The sequence below is a fragment of the Hylaeus volcanicus genome, chromosome 8, assembly GCF_026283585.1.
Source record: "Hylaeus volcanicus isolate JK05 chromosome 8, UHH_iyHylVolc1.0_haploid, whole genome shotgun sequence".
NCBI lineage: Eukaryota > Metazoa > Arthropoda > Insecta > Hymenoptera > Colletidae > Hylaeus > Hylaeus volcanicus.
Genome location: NC_071983.1, coordinates 2,590,357 through 2,613,677, shown reverse-complemented (window position 1 = coordinate 2,613,677; position 23,321 = coordinate 2,590,357). Strand labels below are relative to the sequence as shown.

At 40.5% G+C, this 23,321-nt stretch overlaps 3 protein-coding genes and 2 long non-coding RNA genes across 12 annotated transcripts in view; 3 read left to right on the top strand and 2 right to left on the bottom strand.

The window, feature by feature from the left end:
• Positions 1-7,153, bottom strand: part of LOC128881441 (protein alan shepard) — a 38,366-nt gene extending 31,213 nt beyond the window's left edge. Inside the window, exon 1 of one of the 4 annotated variants that reach the window (XM_054132477.1) lies at positions 5,750-7,153. In XM_054132477.1, coding sequence (XP_053988452.1) covers positions 5,750-5,806 — 57 coding nt within the window. In that variant the 5' untranslated portion in view covers positions 5,807-7,153. The remainder of the gene's footprint in view (positions 1-5,749) is intronic. The other 3 variants (XM_054132476.1, XM_054132478.1, XM_054132479.1) reach the window with 3 other exon arrangements.
• A 75-nt stretch (positions 7,154-7,228) lies between these two features.
• LOC128881447 (uncharacterized) lies at positions 7,229-9,428 on the top strand. Its single transcript, XR_008458075.1, has 2 exons — positions 7,229-7,368; positions 7,916-9,428. It is a non-coding gene; the product is annotated as an uncharacterized LOC128881447 (long non-coding RNA).
• Positions 9,429-9,554: 126 nt separating this feature from the next.
• LOC128881446 (uncharacterized) lies at positions 9,555-16,039 on the bottom strand. 3 transcript variants are annotated; one of them, XR_008458073.1, is made up of 4 exons: positions 15,543-16,039; positions 15,067-15,387; positions 10,797-14,834; positions 9,555-10,722 (listed from the first exon to the last, which is right to left on the bottom strand). It is a non-coding gene; the product is annotated as an uncharacterized LOC128881446 (long non-coding RNA). The 3 variants fall into 3 exon arrangements; XR_008458072.1 differs by having other exon boundaries at positions 9,555-14,834; XR_008458074.1 differs by having other exon boundaries at positions 9,555-14,834; positions 15,113-15,387.
• A 128-nt stretch (positions 16,040-16,167) lies between these two features.
• LOC128881444 (tRNA N(3)-methylcytidine methyltransferase METTL2) lies at positions 16,168-17,767 on the top strand. Of its 3 annotated transcripts, none has more exons than XM_054132481.1 (5): positions 16,168-16,370; positions 16,541-16,693; positions 16,775-17,203; positions 17,285-17,457; positions 17,537-17,767. In XM_054132481.1, exons 1-5 carry the CDS (start codon positions 16,261-16,263, stop codon positions 17,668-17,670), a joined length of 999 nt encoding a protein of 332 aa, XP_053988456.1. In that variant the 5' UTR covers positions 16,168-16,260; the 3' UTR covers positions 17,671-17,767. The 3 variants fall into 3 exon arrangements, with proteins under 3 accessions (XP_053988456.1, XP_053988457.1, XP_053988458.1); XM_054132482.1 differs by having other exon boundaries at positions 16,217-16,370; positions 16,541-16,685; XM_054132483.1 differs by having other exon boundaries at positions 16,269-16,407; positions 16,541-16,685.
• A 147-nt stretch (positions 17,768-17,914) lies between these two features.
• LOC128881440 (protein HID1) lies at positions 17,915-21,384 on the top strand. The gene is made up of 12 exons (XM_054132475.1): positions 17,915-18,109; positions 18,313-18,672; positions 18,745-18,798; positions 18,862-19,085; positions 19,194-19,435; positions 19,512-19,742; positions 19,826-19,951; positions 20,012-20,268; positions 20,336-20,579; positions 20,656-20,795; positions 20,866-21,032; positions 21,162-21,384. Exons 1-12 carry the CDS (start codon positions 18,044-18,046, stop codon positions 21,382-21,384), a joined length of 2,334 nt encoding a protein of 777 aa, XP_053988450.1. The 5' UTR covers positions 17,915-18,043.
• The last annotated feature ends 1,937 nt before the right edge of the window (positions 21,385-23,321 follow it).

Here is a 23,321-nt window from a genome sequence, read left to right as displayed (position 1 = left end):
TCCCGTTGAATGAAACTCGGAATACACGAGGTGTGACGAGAATCCTTCGGAAAATGTCAGAAGTAAGTGATACATCGATGGCATTAAAACGAGTAACGAAGGTAATCAAACAATTTAACCGTAAAAACGACGCTGGATGTTTCCCAACCCACGAATCCCCTTCGGGCATCGACGAAGATACAATCTCATCGAGATATGCATCCTTCGATTCCACGGAAAAGAAGAATGTTCTCTCGGCGTCGATAAATCAAGGTTCCGCCGGGCCTGTACGTTCGATTTTATGCGCTCCTCTTGTTCCGCGGCCGGCGCAACGCGTTTTCAAAGGGACGATTAGCCGTATTGCTTCGGCAGTTATGACCGATGCAGGAATTACCGTAACTGCGTAATAACGAGATTGGCTTCCCCCTAAGGAACGGAACGCGAATTGAGACAAATGGTAAGCGATCATGGCTGCGACGCCAACGAAGATCCCCGATCTACGCCCGCGACACTCCTCGACCACGATACTCTTTCCCTTCTCGATCGTCGATATAACTCGTCGAGACGTGCACGAAGATCTTAACACTTTATCTACCGGGCTATTTAGAAACAGTCTTTAATTTAAAAAGAATTTTCTGCAGTAGCATATGCCAATCTAGGCTGACAATAATTCCTCCATACTGTTACTGGGTATATTGAAAGCCAAACCTTTGCGCTCGGGCGGCGCCTCTAGGGCGACATATGTAATTTAAAAGTGATTTTGCGAACGTAATTTCAAATGCACTTACATCAACTAATTATTAATTGAAATAACAATACATCGAGTCACGAACGTTCGTAGATGTTTCTCTTCGAAGTAGAGTTTTTGGTTTCGCAGAAATTCATTATAACAATGGACTGGATTTGATTCTATAGAAAAATGCCTCGAGCATTTATTTTAATGTGTCAATATTTTTCTAATAAATTATAAACGAATTTGACGACACGCAAGTACATAGGAGTACGAGTTACAAGTGATTGAATATAGAGGCAGAGAATTAACGTCCACGCCTAACAGCCAAGAAGAAGGTCTACGCCTTCTTATTCCCCTGCATCGATCGAGCCCCCTCGTTCGCGTAACTCGATTGAGAAGTATTTCAAAACCGGAAGGTAAAAATGAGATTAATCTCGGTTCGGTGTATCGTCGAGATTTCCGAGTGCTCGTCCTCGCCGACGAAGGGAGAGCCTTGCAGTCGCTGCAACCGCAAATAATCGATATCCTTGCTGCGTCTATTCTCTTCACCCTACCTAACCCTTCCACCCTACGGCTCCTCGTCCTCCTTCCTCTTTCTCTATCTCTCTCTTCCCTTTATTCGTCCACTCGGTTTGCATCGTCGACGCCTCCGCCTCAAACCGAACAGCCCTCGTTTTCTGCGCTAAAAACTCTCCCGTCGATGCATTTCCCTCCGCGAAATTAAATTCTTCTACAATTTAATCGTTCGTCCTAGAACTATTATCGCTTTCGAATACTCGCGGCTCGAAGACGCGTAGAGGCAGACCAAGAATTTTTGTAAACAATCCATTCTCGCGATCGTCTACAGCGGTTGCAGCCGCAAGGAGACCGACTCCGTATATGCAATCACGATTGAAACAAATCGGTCCAATTATTGCTATGAATTCTCAACGTCAATCGTGCGCGCTAAGCGACCGCTATCCCAGCGTTTCCCAAACCGCGTTTCGCGCAACACCTCAAATCGACCGAGGTAAAATTCATTTTTCTACATCGGTAACGCGCGCCGCATTCGAATCGTGCGTTTTCTTCCGAAAATTCCTAATTTATATATTCCTTCAATCTGGATGTACGTACACGCTCGTTAACTTTTCTTGTTGAAGCTTCAATTTTCAACACGTCCTGTGGCTCGCGCCCGCCTGCATACTTTCATCTTGCCATTGAGAAGTGAATCACCTTTCAGCGTTAATTGCTTCTTTTTCGTTTTAAAAGTCAAACAGCAACGCCAGGATGCGAGCGTTCCGTAAAAAATATTCCAAGATTAAAACTGTTTCGCGATTAGAGCGGATTGAGAAACGCTGGACTGTCCGTTTAAGAGCGAACGTGCAGCGCGGAGAACTGTTCTCGAGGAACAACGTGGCGAACGATGTATTATAACAGGCGATAAGAAAAACGCGTTCCTTCGTTCGCGTGACTTGGAGGAACTCGATCGCCACACCGTGGACGATGATATTTATATTATATTAAAATAACTGCGCCAACTATTGGGCTGTCTGGAAAGTCCACGGCGATTTTTAGTAGGCGGTACAGGTCTGATAATGTCGGAATGGTTGAAAACAAATAACATGTATACATTCCTTAAAAGGTGGAAAAGTTGCGGAACAAAATGGTACGTATATAATTCAGTAAATATACATCAAAATTCAAATATGTCGTTGAATTTTTCTTAAAAATAGGCACGAACTTTCCGGACAACCCAATGTTATTACAGACTGCGGATTTTACACATTTACGACAATTGTAAAATACAGAGTGTCCCAAAAATGTTGGAGGTCCTTGAAAGATGTGGTTCGGGAGGTGATTTGAAACAACTTTTTCCTTTGCAAAAATGTCGGATGGGGCTTCGTTGTGGAGATATTAAGCGAAAACACTGACCAATCAGAGCGCGAGGATGCCGATGCAGCGCTCGCGGTAGCCAATGAGCGCGGCCGCCTAGCGCGTAAGCGTACGTTCCACCGGTACACGCGCGCTCTGATTGGTCGGGGTTTTCTCTTAATATCTCCTTAACGAAGCCTCGTGCAACATTTTCGCTAAGGAAAAACTTGTTTCAAATCACCTCCCGTACCACCCATTTCAAGGACCTCCAACATTTTTGGGACACCCTGTATACGTAATGTAGTATCGTAGTACGTGAGTATCTTCGCTAGAGTACAAAAGACCCGTAGACTTGTAGAGTCACGTGTACCACCGCCCCGTGGAGGATGATATTAATATAATAATATTAAAATAACCGCGCCAAACTATTATTACAGACTGCGGATTTAACGCATTTATGACAATTGTAAAATATGCATAATGTACGTTGAATATATCCTACGATTAATTTAATCGCTTCGTGGGCGAGTGTCTCTAGGGTACAAAAGACCCGTAGACTTGTAGAGTCACGTGTGCTTTCCAGAACGGATCGAATTCAAGCGACACGAGTGACGAGTCAAGGACCCATCCCGTTCCCCTTTGATTTTAAGATGCTTTGCATGGTAGAGCGCAGGTCCCTATCGCCATGCATACTACATTAGGTACAGATACTCGATAATTCTAGAGATAATGCAACGACCGAGTCCGATCGGGTTGCAGACGAGCGGCAGATGCACGTGGAAAGCTTTTTCGCCCGTTGAAACCTCAAGCTTGTATTAGACAACAGTGATGGGCAAAACACCAGGCTTCGAATAAATCTGCAGTTTGCCGATGTGTTTGTCTCGTTTCCTTCTTTGGGAAATGTTCAAAATTCAGATTCAAAATTCAAACTTCAGATTTATTCGAAGCCTGGTGTTTTGCCCATCACTGTTAGACAACAACTTTGCACTGGATATCGATAATCGTTGAAAAAACACTCCAAATGGATATCGAAAATGTAGATAATAAAATTATCGCGAGAATGCATTAGATGCAGAGACCCTTGGGCGTTAATATGTTACAGATAGGAATACGCAATCTTGATAACATATTTGATTTGTTAAATACTTCAGATTGCGAGGTTCAAAGTACGGTAACAATAAAAGTGGTTACCGTGAACTGACCTCCACGATCCCATCGCTTCGACAACGTCTTCTCGACCTCACATCGACTTTTCCATTTGTTTTGTAAATATCTCCGTTCAACGTACCAAACGTTCAATTAAATAAAATTTTACTTTATTTCTAATTAAGTAATTCGTTCCCAAAGAGGTTATATTCTGGCAACACTGAAAACAACAAATGTTTTCATGTCGACCAATTTGAACGCGTTTACCGTGCGATAACCTCTCCAATGACTATGTATATGAATGCTAAACAGAATCCCGAAGTGTACGAAACAATGGATTACCGATATCCTTGACAGCGAGACAATATTTCGCGACTGCGCTCAACATTTCTATCGTGACGAAATTTTCGTCCACGAGTTTCTTCGAATTTGTTCCAATTCACGAAACGAAAGGATGTCCGTAGACATAAACGCATCGCCGATCGAACAACTAAAACAAAAATGTCATCGCGCGCGATGAAGTTGGCTACACTGAATTTCAACGTGCATATTAAGAATGCTTCCGGATAGTGGCTCCACGACGCTTTCACAAGCAACTAAATATCGGAATAAGCGGCGAGACGCTGTCAAATAATGACGGAAATGTTACGACGATAACAGCGCTAGACGCGCGTCAAATATTTTGTGGTAATACATATGTATGCACGCAAGTCAAGCAACGAAAAAAACAGAAACTGTTCGCGAAATAAAGGCGAGATAATATTTCTGTTTAATGGAAGAGATCTGTGTTGTCGCAGAGAATAATGTACTACCGTTATCAGTTTACCGTACCTCTATCGATCGATCGATCGATCGATCGAAATGTAATTTCTTATCCGAAATTTTAAACATATTATCGCACTCAAACGCCGTTTATCGAACTCGATTTATTTAATATAGAGAAGCACGGAACAATCGAATATGAATATGAATTATTCTGCGAAAAGCGTAGCAATTGAAAGTAGGCAGAGAACAGGAAGAGACGGCAAGAGTCTGCGCAGAATGCCAGGACCGTACGTATGCGACTAATACCCTGTTTTTAAAATTGAATTTTTTTTTTTTTAAAGAAAATGAATTTCATCCCTCATTTGAAATATCAAAAGTTAAATCTTCTAATGGAAATCAAGATATACAGTATCAAGTGTACTACATCGAATACATTTATTTCGGTAACGACTGCTAACGAGCTGCTAATGACTTTTATTTGGTACGTTTCCATCGTTTATACTCTACCTATGATACGATTTAAAAACAACTCAACTATGACTCTGTTAATTTTTCAAAATTCAACAGAGGCAGAGAAAAATGTTGAATGCGAAAACAGTTGGTAGCTAAAAATTCACTTCCTTCAATTATTCTTTCGGTACGAGGATAGTTTCTAATATTTATCAGTAATTCACATGTCATAAAATATCACGAGAAACGACTCGTTACACGCTCGACGCGAGAGATGGGCAACATTCTTACGTAGAAAAACATATTAAAATTCGAATTATAGAACGAAGTATTTCAGGACGAGTAGGCAAAGATTCGATCGTTTGGTGAAACAAACTGTTGTACTGTACGTTGTCTATAATTATCGTTTGAATGAAATTTTGCTCATCTCGGATAGATGTTTGTCGTTAAACCGAATCGTTGGGTACGATACGATAGATAGATAGGATAGATAGAAAGAAAATGAAGAAGGAAAGAAATAAGTAATAAGGGATATACGTGAAGACGGTCGAGAGAGGTTAAGGTGGGGGAGAGAAAGAGGAGACTGGGTGGGGCAGCAGACGCCCCGCGGCAAACTGTCAAACTACGCCGGTTCCGCAAGGTTCGTGGCCATCGGTCGCCCCCATGGTAATGCTACGTTTTCCAAGAGCGTGTATACACAAGTATGCACGCATGGTCTCGGGGCAACGTGAGCGTTGGAACGCGACGATACGAGTATCGCGATTCACAGATGATTCGAACGGACGAGACAAATGGTAGAAAAAGATTAGCGTTTACGATACTCACCATCATTTTATAGTTGAGCTTCCTCGGCGCGGCTACGTTTTCCATTCTCACGGACATATTAGCGGTGTTATCGCTCGTGGCGCCAAACGAAACGATACCGTGCCGTCGGTCCTATTACTACGGCAAAAGTCTCTCTCTCTCTCTCTCGAATTTCTAATCGTACTCGCACGTCGTCGCTGGCTTTTGGTCTGGCGTTGCCAAGAGAGCGGCGTCAGCCGTGTTTTTCGTATCTCCCGACACACTGGTTAGATGCAGAACCCACACAAGCACGGTCACGAACGAATTTGCACTCCGATCGGCCGATAAACCGGGGTGGAGCGGAGGCAGAAAAAGAGGCGAGGAATAAAGCGAGAGAGAGAGGACGAATAGGTGTGGGTGAGACGCTTCGTAAAACGAGGGGGGGTGTTGTCGGGAGGGGATAGAGCTAGGACGAAGTACGGTACGTATGGTTACGAACGCAAAGCAAAGGGACACGATAGCCGGTCGGTATGGTTTTAAACACCGACGAAATCCGATGCGACGAGCGGCAACGATAAATCACTTTGCACCGTATGAAAGAAAGAGAAGAAGATGGTAGAGATACGAGGGGAGGGGGGAGGGGGGTTAGAGACGGGAGGAAGAACAGAAGGAAGAGGGACGTGGTGTGCCGCGGCTTTCTGGTTGTAGTGACCGAATGTACACGCGTTGTACTACGTAAATGTACTCAAAGAAAAGAGCGAGAAGATGGGAAAAGAAGGGGGTAGAGAGCCGAACCGATGGCGATACAAGACACGGATGTCGAGTGTCAAGAGGGTGTGTCGGCTATACACTTCACTACTACTATCAGTCGTACACTTTTCTCCACGTCGTAACTCGTAATATTAAAACACGCACCACACCGAGATAATCGGCTGGCTACACCGAGAGCCGAGTCAACGAGCGGAGAGACTACGCCGAGGATTATCACCTACTTCGCTGTCGTTTTCAGCCTCAGTGGCGGCCACTGTTGCGGTACGATCGTCCTTATCCACCTCGTTGCCGTCTTCGTCGGGATTGTCCCCTTTGTCGTTGTCCTCGTCGTTTCGGGTCGCTGTATTCTTAGTCCCTTGTCTTCGTTCTTCGCGTTCTATCCGATCACCGTTTCTTCTTACTTTTTTTTCTTCTTTCACAACTCGATCTTCCAGCTATCGCGAAACCGTCCTCTATCTTTACCGTGCTTTCCGTCGTCGTCGTCTTCTTCTTTCCGTTGTATCTCGCCGCGGCTCGCACCTTTTTACTATCGTACAAATTCCACGGAGCACTACTAATACAGCATGTTACAAAAATAGAGTTTGTGTTCCCTTAAATAAAATAAATGTACAATTAATTGTTACTTGTGGTTAGGAAACATTTAGTGTATGTGTTGTCTTGTAGGTAGAGTCTAAGCTACTGCCCGGCGAGGTTCGCCCATCTTGCTCGAAACTAAGGAGAGTCGCCGCTTGGAGGCGTTGCGAGCGCCACCACCAACGGTGGGGCTCCGGCGGCCGCACCTGTCTGCACGACCGCCACTCAACACATGCTCACCGATAGGGCCGTGTCTACCTATTTTCGTATCCCGGGCCAACACTCGGATACACCACCCTTCGTTCAGTCTCTTTCAGGTAAATACTCAAATGCACGTATACCGGCGTTTCTAAAAGACCAACATAGACGAAATCATTTTCACGACAATCCCTGTCAACGTAAACATATGCTAACACGAAAAATGAAAGGATAGAAACGTGAACATTTGAAACGTAAACTTCAAATTGAAAATCTCTATCGTAACGTCGTATAAATTAATACATAGTTGATGCAATTTGATCGTCCGTCGACAATGTTGCCAAACCGCAAAGTCATTCTTGGCACGCGATCGACCCGAGATAAATTTTAATTAGTTTCAGTCTACTAAATACTCTTTCGCGATAAGTTACCGTAACTAACATATCTAGAAATATGTTACACGTTATTCAACCGTTTTGTACAATAGCCACGTGTTCCATATTAGAAACAAAAATTGTCAAATGGCGAAATCATCGACTTGGAATCGAACAACGTTTTCTCTCGTTTACCGTTCGAAACGATCAATTTTCCTCGCGAGTTGTTGGTCGTTTACCTCGTCGTTAGGTTTTATATCAAACTAGAGCGTTAATCTTTTTACTTGTAAAGGCGCCCTCGTAACGTGGCGCCTAGGGGCACGTGACCCTGCCTGATGACGGCCCTGGTCCATGGTATCACGGTACGCGAGCGATATCTTACGAGCTCTGCGAGTGCGACGAAGAGGCAACTAACGGCCGTTCGTGCGGTACGACGAGGATGGAAGCTACTACCTAACGAATGACGCAGAGGAGAGAGGGACCGTGATCACCGCGGTTTTCTCGACGAGTTTCGGCGTGGCGCAGTTGGCAGGCATGCGAATGAACGAGCGGTGAGGACGACGGAGACTGCGGATCAAGAGCGCTCGCGCGATAAACGAAGACGGAAAACGAAGGACGATACGAGGGAAGAGAATGAAAAAAGAAGAGAGAGAAAACAGATGACAGACAGTGGCGGGTGGTACACTCACCCCCGTATACGCGACCCTTCGCGATGCGGCAATAAACGTGTGTGCCGTATGCCCTCTTATGTAGAAATCTACCTGAGATAGTACCGAGTCTCTCCTCGCTCGTTCGTCGAGCGTTTGTTAAAGAAGAAAAACCGGTAGGTTGTATTAAGGTCTCTCACTCTCTCTCTTTCTTTTCATAGGACGAGATCGATTCTTTCGGCCCTTTCGTTGGTGCCCGACGAGGTTCTTTCGCACCTTCTTGCGAGAGACTCGCGTTATCGATCGTGGAACGACCTCACTCACTTCTCCTACTCCCTCGAGGTCAGGAGACGAGATTTTCCTCTCGCTTTTTATTCCCTTTTTTCAACGGCAAACCACGGTAATTTTCTTCGCGGTCATCGACATTTCTCATTCATAGAACCCTCATAGACAAAACGGGCTGCAATCTTCAATCTAAATCGATCGAGTTCGCGCTGGAACGCGTTTCGCTAAATTGATCCACTCGCAGTCTTCGAGAGCGGCTCTATTACATCGTTACCGGTAAATTTTCTTCTTTTTATCGCGTATCGAGAGTAGACCAAAAATGGTCTTTACATTTCTAATCGTACGGAGATTTTCGTCCATTGGCGTGCCAACTTATTAGGTGCCTTTTATTTTCATTTTCTTCTTCGCAACGACATCTTTTCGTTCATCTCATGTTTACATTAGATTTTAGGTTACGCATTTAAGTCGCATCCGATCCAGTTAGGCTGTAAAACAATCTTATCTGCTATAATACAATTCTTATGCGTACATTTTGTTTTGCATTCGATATACCGCCCACGAAATCGTTAGATTTAATCAAACAAACACCGACACTAATGAGACGGATACATTTTGCGATGTATTGGAAGTAACATTACGAGTAGTTTACACCTTGTCAAGAACTAGACGTAAAGAACTAATCGTACATTTCACTTGTATCATTACCGAGCTTATCGCGCGTGTCTATAGTTACAAGAAGTTTACCATTACGATAAAAATACTTTCGCTAACGATAATGTTGACTTTATGACGAACAGATGTTCGGACATATGCCTCTACTTTGCGAAAACCTTAGGAAGAACTATCGAAATAAATATAAATTACTCGTTATCGTACAATCTTGTCTGTGCGATTTTGTATCGTACCGGAAAATTTCATACCTACTAAAGCGATACCGAGAAAGTTCTGCAACATTGCCAGCTTTCTACGAATTAATAAGTCATTCGTCCGTAACATCGTTAATCTTAATTATTTTTGTTATTCGATTTCCCGGTTACCTTACGCTGCAACATTTTCGATGGATGATACGTAACAAGATCAAACAGCGACACGAATAATTGAAAGATAGATAGCGTGAACCTAAAATTGAAAAAAAAAAAACATTCGGTCGTGACGAGACCGTTACGTACTAAGGACTCGATCGGGGCTTCGATGCAAATAAGAAACAGTTGGTCGATGTTCCGACTTATCAGGCTTAAGTGTACACGTAAATACGAAGAGTCATTTTTCAGAGATAAGAATAGCTGCATTTACGTTTTCGCCGAAACCTGAAAATTACGTACCCTTCCGTTCTAATAGCTTGCAATTCCGTTTAATAGGTTTCGTCGTTATCCAAACAAACGAGGCTGAGTCAGCGGGCATCCTTCGGTGAATCCACAATCACCGAACCGAATTTTCTTGGCCTTTGCGCGTCCGGGGTCATTTCTAGGGTACCGTGGGTACCCGGCGTCTTGGTCGTTAATATCGATTGCCCGTTTACCTGAATTTGCCTGTCGCGGCCACGTAGACACCGAAGGCGAAGAAGAAAGCAGGCCACTTTGTTTTGACCGGTGTATTTTCTTGTATCTCTCCTTCTCTTTCCCTCTCATTCACTACGAAGTCACGGACAAGGTCAAGGCCGTTGGCCTTCATTTCTCGACATCCTCCACAACCTCCTACGAGTTTATCCGTCTCTTTCTGCCTCCTTTCTTCTCCGTTACGTTGTTCTTTCTAGTCTTATCCCTGCACCTCGACGTCCAATTAATATTCGTTGCCCGATCAGCTTCGATGTGAACCGTAATGCGGCCGACGCTGGTAGAAATAAATTCAAATATCTGTCAACAGACCGGAGATGAATCGAATCCCTGTTATTAGGGCGCCGATGAACATTTTTGACATAGAAAAACTCTTTTCTTGTTTTTTTCTTTATCTTAATATCGACGCGTTCAACTTTCCGATCTCGCTCAGAAATTCGTTTTTAAAGTTCTGGCTATTTACGCGAACGTCGATGGTATCCCCCTGAATTGCAGCGTTTTATTTTCACGTCCCCCTTGGTACTTTCCCAGCCCATCCGGCCCCTTCCTGTTTCACCTCGTTGTTTTCAAACTTCGATTTCGCCGCGTCCACTCGTGCACCACCTCCTCGCAGTCTGAAACAAATATGTCCCTTGCAGAATGAACGATCTCACCTGGTCGACTCGTTCTACTACGCGTGGAATCGCACAGAGATGAGAGGACGGCAGCCACTCAGACATTCCGTTGCTCGTACGAACAGGTTTCCTACCGATTGCAGAAAAAAAGCACGTAGACCCGGAGTAAGCTAAACAAAGTTATTCGCGGAGAATCGATACGCCCGATTTTGTTGAGACACCGAACGAGCTCCGGGCTCTCCCGTCCTCTGTCTTTTCGTACGTCGCGCCGTGTCGCGAGTACCGACGCTTTTCTTTCAATTTGATTCTCTTTCTTTAGATAAAACAAAAAGGTTTTAAAGTTCCTTTCAGTTTTCACGCTGCGTTCGATCGATCGCAATTCGCGCCTGTCCATTCGCACGCTGCCTTCGTTCGCGCAAGCAACTAGGGCGTAGATCGCACGCAAGGGCTCGTCTAAAAAGATATTTCAAGTCGTTATAAATATCTCAGCTGTAAACATGCCGCACCACCCGCAGGCACGCGTCAATCGTTACGATAGGAAGGCCGAAAGCGATACTTTTCGAAGATCGCGTATCGACGCGTCGATTAAAAATCCTCGCTATCGAGCGTGTCGCCAACAGAGTATTCGGCGAATAAATCGTTCTTCGTCCGATTTTGTCCGTCGTCTATCGTTCGAATAAAATTGTCCTCGTGCTCGGGCATGCTAGACCTGGCGCGCTGTTTCTTTTTTCTTTTTTTCGGTACGGTTCGCGCGAAGCGTTATAAACAAGTTTGTTAGACGAATTCCTTCAAGCATCGCGGCAAGAGATTCCACGAGGTACGCCAAAATTCCCTAGGGGCACTCGGGTCAACAGGAAGTCAAGGCCACGCGGTCAATTGCCCCGCGATCCGTCGCCGTTATAAATAGATACGAGCGGCCGGTATCTACGCATCTATTTGCACGCATGCTGTAAAATCCGAATCGAAGTTATTCCAACCGCAGTGTACGGTTCTGCGACGAAATCGCTCCCCCCCCCCCATTGACCAATCGAATGCGCGACGAACGGATGGATCGTTAAATCCCTTAACGCTCGCTATCGATATCCCTCGGTGTTACATCGCTTTCGACGCGTTTTAAACGAGACCGATTGTCTTTCCGGTATTCGCGGCACCGCGCCGAACCGTAACCAAGGAGGCAGCTGTGATCCTCATCCCTGAAACAATTTAAACAAATATTTAAAGTGCCCGAACGATAAAGTTATCGCTGGACTGCGATAAAGGATAAAGACGTGCACAGAGGTATTTCTTTGTCTCGCGGCCGTGCTTTCTATTTACAGCGTTTTTCTTTCCAGGTGCGCATGTCGGTTAACTTTTTAGATATTTACGAACGGAACCGGCCGAGACGTTTAATTTCGTCTTCGCGTTTTAGCTTTTGGGGAAAGTGGTCGATATCAGCTCGGTATTCCCGAGGCACCTCACCCTCGTTGCAGGCACGGTGGAACCCCCAAAGATCGTTCGGGCAATGACCCCGAGATTATATATTCCGTCGGTATAGGGTGGTGCAGGGTTATTCCCCCTGAATCGCTCCGCGAAACTGTACCTTTTAACGAATCCCATTGAAATCGTGACGCTTCGCTAAAAGTATGCGCATCGTACGCGCACTTCTGCAAAAAGAATATATTTGAATTACGCGCGAGTTCGTGTCGTTTTATTTTTTATATACGAGTAAAGCTTCACCCGCGTAGAATTGGCCTCGGTCGATTAAGAATAGTAGGTCTGTTGAACAGACTCTGTTCCCCGGAGGTACTCGATGACCCTTTCCGAGAAGGATTCGTCCGCATAAGTTTTGCATGACATTTCCAACGTCAAACGAAGTAAATTGGCGTCGTTTATAGTTTTCGCGACGGATGGCGTTTAAGTATTGTACGAGCCATACTCGCTATATCCACCCCCTGCCGGATCAATAAACATTCTTCTTGTTCGATAGGAACTGTTTCCTTCTGTACGATCTCTACGTTGGGATGAATTCTGTCGAGCCGTATCCCGATTATTCGTCGTTATTGAACTGGATTCAAACGATTGTATTAGGCATCCTCGAGCAAGATTCTTCGAGCGTTTTCTTCGGTCGCGTTGTTTTTAACCGACTTCGAAAAGGAGGATGTTACACAATTCGACATGTATATTTATTTATTTTTTTTTTATTCGTTTTTTTTTTTTACATATCGAGTAGCGTTAGCGCAACATTTTTCGATACGATAACGGTTAACCCTCGGACACCAAGTCCGAGTCCAAGTCCATATTTCCATCTCGGAAATCCAAGTCCATACGCGCTACAAAAGTAGGCTTAAAATCAAATTTTTACGTGCAAATATTATTACCGTATTAATGTTGCCTCGTAACCAATTTTTTTCGTTAACATTTCGTCCCGAGAACTACTTCTTTTGCGATCAAGTTCGAAACGTTTCTGTCGCTAAAAGTTCGAATAGCGGAGAGAACCGATTGCTACGGATCCAGTTACAATGTAAACACACGGCTCGACGCTCTCGATGACAGAGGAACGGGACTTCCGAAATTAACGTCGGAAAAGTGACCCAGCATCGTCGGTGTCGAAGGGTTAAGCGTGTTGTGTCACCTTGTCGAGGAGTGTAAGTGTCTCTGTCGCGATCCGTACAGCAATTCGATCTCGTTTCTCCTAATTTATCGCTGTTGATTGTCTCCACTTGACGGGATAATATCGTACAATGTACGTCACGGAGGAGGACGTCGTCGAAGGACGGTCTTCTGGTTAAGTCTTCCGTTTAGGTGATCCGCTCGCGATTCCTGCGATCGCTACGATCGATCGATCCGGGTGCATCGATCCAGGGTTCGTCCCTGAGTTGACGTGGACATGGACATGGACGTAAGGACCAAGGTTCGATCCTTTTCGGACGGCGCGAAACGTTCGAAGGAGGAGGAGGACTCGAGGAGTGTCTTCTGGGTAGGAGGGAGAGTAGGATAAGGGTTGTTAGACGGGTGGCCATGCCTTTTGGGGCAGTGGCCCTTGCTGCGATGCCTCCGAGGGTGAGAAGGGGCAGACGAGGACCTACGCGTTATTGAGCGGGCATTTCCCACAAAGCGCAGACGAGGGCAACCACCCCGTAGCGCTGCGGCGCGCAGAGTTCTCTACTCTCCTTCCTCTCCCTCTCACCCTCTCGCGACCATTCTACCTTTTCATCCCTTTGCTACGATCTCTGTCTATCTCTGCATCTCCCTGCCCTCTCCTCCTTTCCTCCAGCCCTCCTATCCCTCCCTCCTTTATCTTTTTCTGTCGCTTTCTTTACCCGCTTTCCTCTTCCTCGCAGCCTCCTCGTCCTTCCTATATACCATGTATACATACATCCCTTTACGCACGTACGTGTCTATATCGCAGAGACACACGCTTATCCATCCATAGTTTTATCCACGGCAAATTTTTATCCCCGTAGAACATTTTTAAACACGAACGAAAAACAAGTAAATTTGTTCGTAACCTCCTTTCGTACCTTTCTCCTCATCCTCGAGGAATACACGTTTCGGAAAGACAAGGGCGGAGCCAGAACATCGCGACAGTTCTCCCTATATTTTTCGAGCCGGATCAACAGCCATGCTGGCCCGTATTCACGGCAATTACGCTCCGAAGCCCGAATTCCCCAGCAGCTCGTAAAATGTAAATAGCAAATGGACCGGAGACAATACCGCGGAAAACGGTCGAGACTCGACGCCTATGATCGATAATTTGTCAAACTTGGACCTGTCGATTCTTTTCGAATCCTGCTCGTACAGAGAATTCCAGTTTTTATTTGACAATTTTTAAATCGACCTCGGACTGCGGGCTACTCGCGTCCCAATTTTTCATCCGGGTCACGCTCCGTGTCCTCGTTACATCGTTTCTCTCTGTTTTTTTTTTTTTTAAATAGGATTCCAGATGTCGAAATATTCCACAAAATTTTGTTCTGTCGCAAAAAGCCGAGGACCTGTTTCCGCTGTTCCATGTTTGATTCTTTCGCTTTCCCGTGACTTTTTCCGCGCATGTTTCTCCCTGACGCTTCATCTGCGCCAACCCTTCCATCTCCGAATTCCACGCTAAGAATTCTACCATCGATGCTCTTCTATTTCTACAAAACAAGAATTTTTTATTACATACTTCCAATCCGGTCGACAGAATACCCTAAAGCTACTCGAACGTTTTCTAACGTTCCATCGTCGTCTAAAATTAAACGAATCCAAATATCTTGTCGTTGTACAAATTTTTATGTGTCACACGAGAATCATAAATGGAAAAAATTTCTATTAAACGTACGTTTGTTATGTTTTTTTTGGAATCAGTAAAAATCAGCGAGTACTAACCACCGTGAAAACATGAGGGAAAGAGGAATGGATGTATCGATCTCACCCCTAGGGACTTAGCGGGATTAGGACATCACGGCAGCCACCCACGACGAGCCATGAAGCACCATGCAGTAACGGAAGAAGAAGCATGTAGCCCTTGGTAACGTGTTGCCGAGGGAAATCTATATCTGGCTTCTTTCGGAGAATTTTATGCACTTTAACTCTGCTGTACTCGACGAGACATCGTTTTCTTTGGCTTATTTCGTACGAAACATTTCGTACGAAACGAGTTAAACGGATAAACGTTTGTTAACTAGACACGATGTTTTAACGCAACGCCTATAAAATGACAAAAGTAAACGTTACAAAGTGTCCGAATTTAAAAGTTACCGTGTATTTAGTCGTTAAATGTATCTCGAACAAATTGAAATTTTACGGATATTCGAGAGTCGTATCGATTCGAGAATAGAGAAGAAAAAAAAACGCGATCATACCATTCGTTCGTGCGGTACCAATCATCCAATGACGCAACGTACCACCCTCAACCTGCACCCTCTGCGTCACACCCATCCTGTTTCCGCATACCAGGCGCCCTCAACCTATATCTGTCTCCTAGGTCGTTGATCTGCGAGTGTCCTATTACAATGATCTCTAGCAAATTTAATTTTGTACCAGGGAATTTGTTATGCATGTCAAACCTAAATGATATATCGATAAAAAGAAATAGAAAGCAAAAGGATCACTTCGCGAGGATAATCATGGAGGTTATTTGATATCGATTGTTTCGGAACAGCGATTCGGACTTTTAATTAGGGTCTTACTGTATCTTTAAACGAGCGCCTCGATGTAACCTCCAATTTTGATGTCATTTACTAACCTGCATTAAACAATATGAATATATTTGATTAGATAACGATGTTATTGCACATTTACAAGTCGAATCTCACAGTTTTTTTTAGAACGATTTACTTTCCTTGCCTTCTAATCTGTTTTCGACAACAAAAGTTTTGTAATTTACAAAACCATGTGACTTGTGACAGGGCCCCAATTTCTAACAGAGCCTTATCGGACCAATCGGATTCTTCGTAAATCACGTGGTACCGAAACATTCTTATCACGCGTTACTTGGTTGAATTTGGTAGCTGTTGACTGTTGGTAACTTGGTACACGCGTGCTTATCCTACAAAGCACTGAATGTAAATATTGGTAAAGATGGCAGAGGATCCGTTCGAAGTAAAGCAAGACGAATCGAACGAAAAGAGGCCTCAATTTGGCAGCAGAATCCTTTCTAACGATACCAATGTATTTCAACACAATGCGTGGTAGAAATCTGTTATTACTTAACGTTTACTAACAAAGGTTATAAAATCCTAACCTACAAATTCCAGTGGCAATGTCAATTTAAATTAGAAAAATAATTAATCCGTTTCATTCGATTTAAATATACTTTGCAGTTGATCGAACGTTGCTCTTTTATAATTATTGTTTAAAGGGACAACGTCACATGGGACGAGGAACAGCAGAAATTGGCTCAACAAAAAGTAGTGGAGAATTCAACCGTGACGTTACCAAATGAAAAAATCCGAGAATACGAATGTGAAGCTAACAAATATTGGGACAAATTTTATGGGATACACGTAAATAAGTACATGGATAAATTATATGTACGAATAATTATATAATTAATTTATGCAGAATATACGAACGAGATGTATTCTTAATGCAGATTCTTCAAGGATAGACACTGGTTATTCACAGAATTTCCAGAGCTAGCCCCAGCTACTGTAAAACAAAATATTAAGCAACCTCTGAGGTCCGAAATTAAGGATGAAGATGGAAGTAGCATGAAAACTCATATTAAAATTCTCGATCTGCCCAGTTCTAATGGAAGTAAAATTTTGGAGATTGGGTGTGGGGTAGGAAACACAGTGTTCCCTATACTTTTGTATAATACAGATCCAAATTTGTTTGTATATTGTTGTGACTTTTCCACGAGAGCGATAGATATACTAAAACAGAATCCTGCATACGATACATCTAGATGTAAAGCTTTTGTTCTGGATGCCACCCAAGAAAAATGGCAAACACCTTTTCAACCTGAAAGTCTAGACATTGTAATATTAATATTTGTTCTTTCTGCTATAAATCCTGACAAGTATATATTTTCTTTAATTAAATATAAGAAACCATGCAGTTGAATTTAAAGGGAAATTTATGGATTACATTTTATTTACAGAATGAAGCACGTTATTGAACAAGTACATAAATATTTAAAGCCAGGTGGATTAGTTTTATTTAGGGATTACGGAAGATATGATTTAGCCCAATTAAGATTCAAACAAGGGAGTTGTCTTGCAGAAAATTTTTATGCTCGAGGGGATGGAACTAGGGTATATTTTTTTACCCAAGGTATATTTCATTTTTGTTTATGATTATGTCATAAAATTTTCTTTATACCAAGAATTGAATGCCATCTATTTATTTGTAGAAGATGTTACGACATTATTTACGAGTTGTCGGTTTGTGGAAGAACAAAATCTAGCGGATAGAAGGTTGCAAGTGAATAGAGGAAAACAGTTAAAAATGTATAGAATATGGATTCAAGGAAAATATAGAAAATAAATCGAGAATTTTATTTACTATAATTATATTGTATTCGTCTTCGATGTATCGCCCTATACTTTGTAAACACTTATTAAAAATTTTATTATATTATTGATCCAAGAGAGAAAGGTATTGTTGTAATTTTTTATTTTTGAGTATTAAAAGTAAATAAATTACTTTGTAATATAAAGGTACTCGAAAAGTTATCGCATTAAAGATAAGTCATTATTGGTAACCCTGCTGTGGTACTTTGCTATACTCGTTGTCAGCTGTACTGTTTAGCGTGTAAACATGGCGGTGACCGTGATCGTTCTTGTTTAAAGCGAAACAAGTCACTTTTATCATTTAAAACGTTATCTTTTAATTGTAAGTCGATAAAAAATAGAACAACATGGGAAATGCTGACACAAAGTTAAACTTTAGAAAAGCGGTCGTTCAGCTGACGTCGAAAACTCAAGTAAAAATTATTGTTTATTATCTCGTTCATCGCCATATGATCAATTTTTATTATTACCAAAACACGCTTCTTTACTTGGATCGATAATTATCCCTTTTTTTGTAAATTACATTCAATCTTACATATTACGCGACTTCACGAATGTTCTCTAACGAGTGATAATTTAGGTTAAGCCAATATATCTGTTTATTTTTTAACTGTAGGTGATCGATGCAACGGACGATACATTCTGGGATCAATTTTGGTCTGAAAATGTGACTAATGTCCAAGACATATTTACTTTAATTCCTGCTCCTGAAATTCGTATACTAAGGGAAGAGGCGCCGTCAAATCTAGCTACACTATGTTACAAAGCAGTGGAGAAATTAGTAAAAGCAGTCGACAATAGCTGTAGAACTCAAAGAGAACAACAAACTGTTTTGAATTGTTGCCGTTTATTGACAAGACTATTGCCTTATATTTTTGAGGATCCCGATTGGAAGGGATTCTTTTGGTCTAGCTTGCCTGGTAAAGAAGACGAAGAAAGCATTCCACTGGCACATTCTCTACTTAATGCGCTTTGTGTAAGATAACTTATTTCTTAAAAATAATAAAATTAATAAATTTGTTTTCTTTATAATTTGTATCTGTTTCAGGACTTGTTATTTTGCCCTGATTTTACAGTGGCTGCAAATAGGAAATCTGGTCCTGTAAGTATTTTCATTTATACAAAGATAATAAAAATATTAATAAATTATATTTCAATGACTCAGGATAAAGCAGAAGAATTGCAATCTATAGATAGCTGCGAATATATTTGGGAAGCTGGTGTAGGATTCGCGCATTCGCCACCTAGATATCCAATTTTAGATTCAAATAGAACAGAGTTATTGAAACTGTTACTTACATGCTTCAGTGAAACCATGTACAATCCCCCTATGGATCTTTCGGTTACACCAAATAGATGGATCCAACATTTGACTAGTTCTGAAAACAGGTGAATTACGACAAATTTTACTATAATAATTAGTAAGAGAGCTTACGAATATAATAAAAAGACGAATTCCCACGTTTTAAAGAGAAAACTTTCACGTTTCTGTAACAGACATGCACTGCCTATGTTCACATCTCTGTTAAATACAGTATGCGCATACGATCCTGTTGGACTCGGAGTACCGTATAACCATTTATTATTTACCGATTCGTTGGAACCTCTCGTCGACGTTTCTTTACAAATTCTTATAGTAACATTGGATCATGATACCAGCGGTGGTGCCACGTTAGAAGAAGGAACTCTTGGGGATAATTTATTTATTAATTATCTGAGTCGTATTCACAGAGATGAAGGTATAATTTATCTCTGTATTTGATTGTATTAACTTTAAACGAAGAAATATGTAATATTAAAAATCTATTTTTATAGATTTTCAGTTTGTACTGAAAGGTATTACGAGATTATTAAATAATCCATTGATGCAGACATATTTACCAAATTCGACTAAAAAAGTTCACTTTCACCAAGAATTATTGGTGTTTTTCTGGAAAATGTGTGATTATAACAAAAAATTTTTATACTATGTACTAAAGAGTTCAGATGTTCTCGAAGTATTGGTACCGATATTGTATCATTTAAACGATTCACGTGCAGATCAATGTGAGTTTTTTCAAAATTTGGAAAATTAAATATATAGAAATAATTTTTTGTTTTATGTATAATGACTGACAATAATTTTGTAGCTCGAGTTGGATTAATGCATATCGGCGTATTTATTCTACTTTTGTTGAGCGGAGAGCGTAACTTTGGGGTCAGATTGAACAAACCATATACAGCCACAGTACCTATGGATATTCCAGTTTTTACAGGTACTATAGCATTAGATAGTATTATTTAAACTGCTATAAAAAATTATAAAATTGTTACAGGTACACATGCTGACTTGTTAGTTACCGTATTCCACAAGATAATCACAACTGGACATCAAAGACTACAGCCATTATTCGATTGTCTACTAACAATTCTTGTCAATGTTTCTCCATATTTAAAAACATTATCAATGGTGGCTAGTACGAAATTATTACATTTACTCGAAGCATTTAGTACTCCATGGTTTTTATTTTCGGCTCCTACCAATCATCATTTGGTATTTTTCCTCCTTGAAATCTTCAACAATATCATACAGGTAATTATACATTTGCGAGAGAATGTTTTTTATTTGAATAAATTTATTACAAAATTCATGTCATTAGTATCAATTTGATGGCAACAGTAACTTGGTTTATACTATAATACGTAAACGACAAGTGTTTCACGCGTTAGCGAATTTACCAAGCGATTGTAATACAATTGCAAAGTCTCTGAGCAAGAGACAACGTCGACATGTACCTGCTAGTACATCTAGTGAAAATGTTAACGAAGCAGCGATGGAAGGATCTCATCCTGCACAACCTGCAGAACCTGGAACTTTGAAAGCATCTTTATTGGAAACTCCAGGTACATTCTCGTTACTGCATTAATACCAATCGCCAAATTTAATAAAATTTCTATTAACCAATTACTTTTACGATAGGTATTGAAAAAATGACCGAAAAAGAATCTGCACATCCGTTAAGTCCTTCGGTAACCGTTGACGTAGGAAAAACCAATCACGAAAACAACACGGACAGTCCTGAGGATTTAATGAATACTACAAAAAGTACCGTTATACCGGTAAGAAAATAACTATATTGCTCATCTATGACTTGAATATTTAGAACTTACTTATTTATTATTTAAACAGAAAGGAGGTATCAGAGTTGCGGAACACACGACTTCCTCTAAGAATGTAAATCAATGGGTTCCGTCCAGCGATTGGGTGTATCAATGGAAGAGTAAACTTCCATTGCAAACCATTATGCGATTACTCCAAGTTCTTGTACCGCAAGTTGAAAAAATATGCATTGACAAGTAAACACGATTTATCATTTTTACATTTTAAAGTTTGTCAAAATAAAAATTATTCGAATATTGTAGGTTATAATCGATTATATATATATATATTTTTTTTTTTGATTATGTGTTTCTTAAATGTTTTAGAGGTCTCACAGATGAAAGTGAAATTTTGAAATTTTTACAACACGGCACTTTAGTTGGATTGTTACCAGTACCACATCCCATTCTTATCAGGCGATATCAAGCAAATGCAGGGACAACTGCTTGGTTCAGAACGTATATGTGGGGTGTTATATATCTTAGAAACGTTGAACCACCGATTTGGTATGATACCGACGTAAAGCTATTCGAAATTCAAAGAGTTTAAGCAAGGTACACATTATCAAGCAAATTATGATTAGTATTACTACTGAAATTTCTATACTACTCTGGTATAAAGTATCGTATTCATAATATAACAAAAACATGTCTAAATGATTGATCTATTAGAATTTGCACCCAATGATAACAAAAGTGACTATCTCTTGAGTAATGGGGGAAGACATTTTTATAAGTGTAGTCTTTCTTATGAATCTATTACACAGAGTTACAGAACTGATTTTACAAACGCCGATCGCGAAACAATATAATAATGTAATATTATAATTCTGAGCTGTCACTGATAGATGTGTAAATATTTGCAATTATGCAAGTGCCTTTACAGATGCAACTGTGACAAATCATTAAACCGAATCAAAGAACGTAATCTAAGTAATGACTCAGTTGCAGTTACTTATCGTTTGTTTGCTAGCTTTAATATCATAATAAGAATACATTATTTTAGGTATTTGTTTCCTTTTATGAAACGTATTCGAGCTATATTCATTAAGAATGTATACACTTGTAAAATACTGGTTTTGTATGTCTGTGTAGTAGTAGTTAAATTTTTTAAAGACTATTTAATACTTCGTAAAGTTTAATATACATTGGATCGTTTAAACTTGAGTATCACGAATAATTTTTATCTCGTAGCGCTACAAAATTCGGTATATTATTTGTTGTAATCTAAATATTCAAAATTATTCTTCGCAGAGTGTAAAATAATTTTATTTATTTATTAAATTTTAAGTATTAAAAGAGGAAAGATATCTATTTATATAATTGTAAATGCATCAATGAACTATACAATTTTAATTATTCAATTCCGTTACTTTTTATACTAGTAAAAATTAAAAATAAAAACTTTAGAAATTTGAATTTTTTTTTATTTATATTGTCTTTCTATGCAACATATTTTTTTATGTTGGTAACTTTATTCCATTTTATTACCGTCTTGTTACATATTGTTTATGCGTAGCTTTAAGTTGTCTGAACTTTCTAGTTTCGTAAAACATAATGAAATTAATCGATGAAGTATGGAAGATATTCAAATTATAACCTCTTTATGTTTTCGTCCGCACATCTGATCTTCGTATTGGTCCAATTTACTCGATCTTTTTATGTATATGGAGAAAGTCGAATGTGTCTTTAATACATAAATCTCGTAGTAAAATATTATTTAAACACGTTATATATACAAAATGAGCACCTACATTTAATCATTACACGATAAAGCTATACAAACATAGTACGGTATAAAAATTTGTATCGAGTTTGGTACTTGAAACGAAGAAGTAACAACACCTCCTTTATTTCAAGCTATATTTTGATATATAAAAGTACAGCTTGAAGTTTATTGTTAGTCAGTAAAATTAAATATTCTATATGATGATATATTATATAAATTTGTTTTAAACGTAAGACGAAGTTACTGTATAAGCTGTAATTCGTACATGTTAGTTCTGTTTATGTCCATAGTTGAAAACTGTTTTGGAGGCTAACAAAGATGTATGCGTGCTTGGCCTGTGTGCGTTATGTATGTATACACTTACCCATATTACGTACATGTGCAAAATTAAATATTATAAAACACATATAATACGTAATCTATATTTTTATTAATTATTATGCGATAAAAGTTGTAATTTTATCCATGCTTAGAGTTATCGGTTTGTGGGGAAGAGTGAGCAATTTATACATCGAATACGAGTGGCGTTTGTGCGCCGATTTAAATCTTGCTTCGTTTTGTTGCGGAAATTATATTTTTATTCTAAACAAACGGATATATTAACTTAACATAAATTACAATTACATGATTAACTTTCTTTTATGCAAATAGCTTGCAAAAATATCTTTCGTCGAGGAAATAGAACGAAAAAATTCTTTTTCCATTGTACGCTATTTCGTATGTTTCGCGATTAAAATTACGAACGTACATTTAAGTAT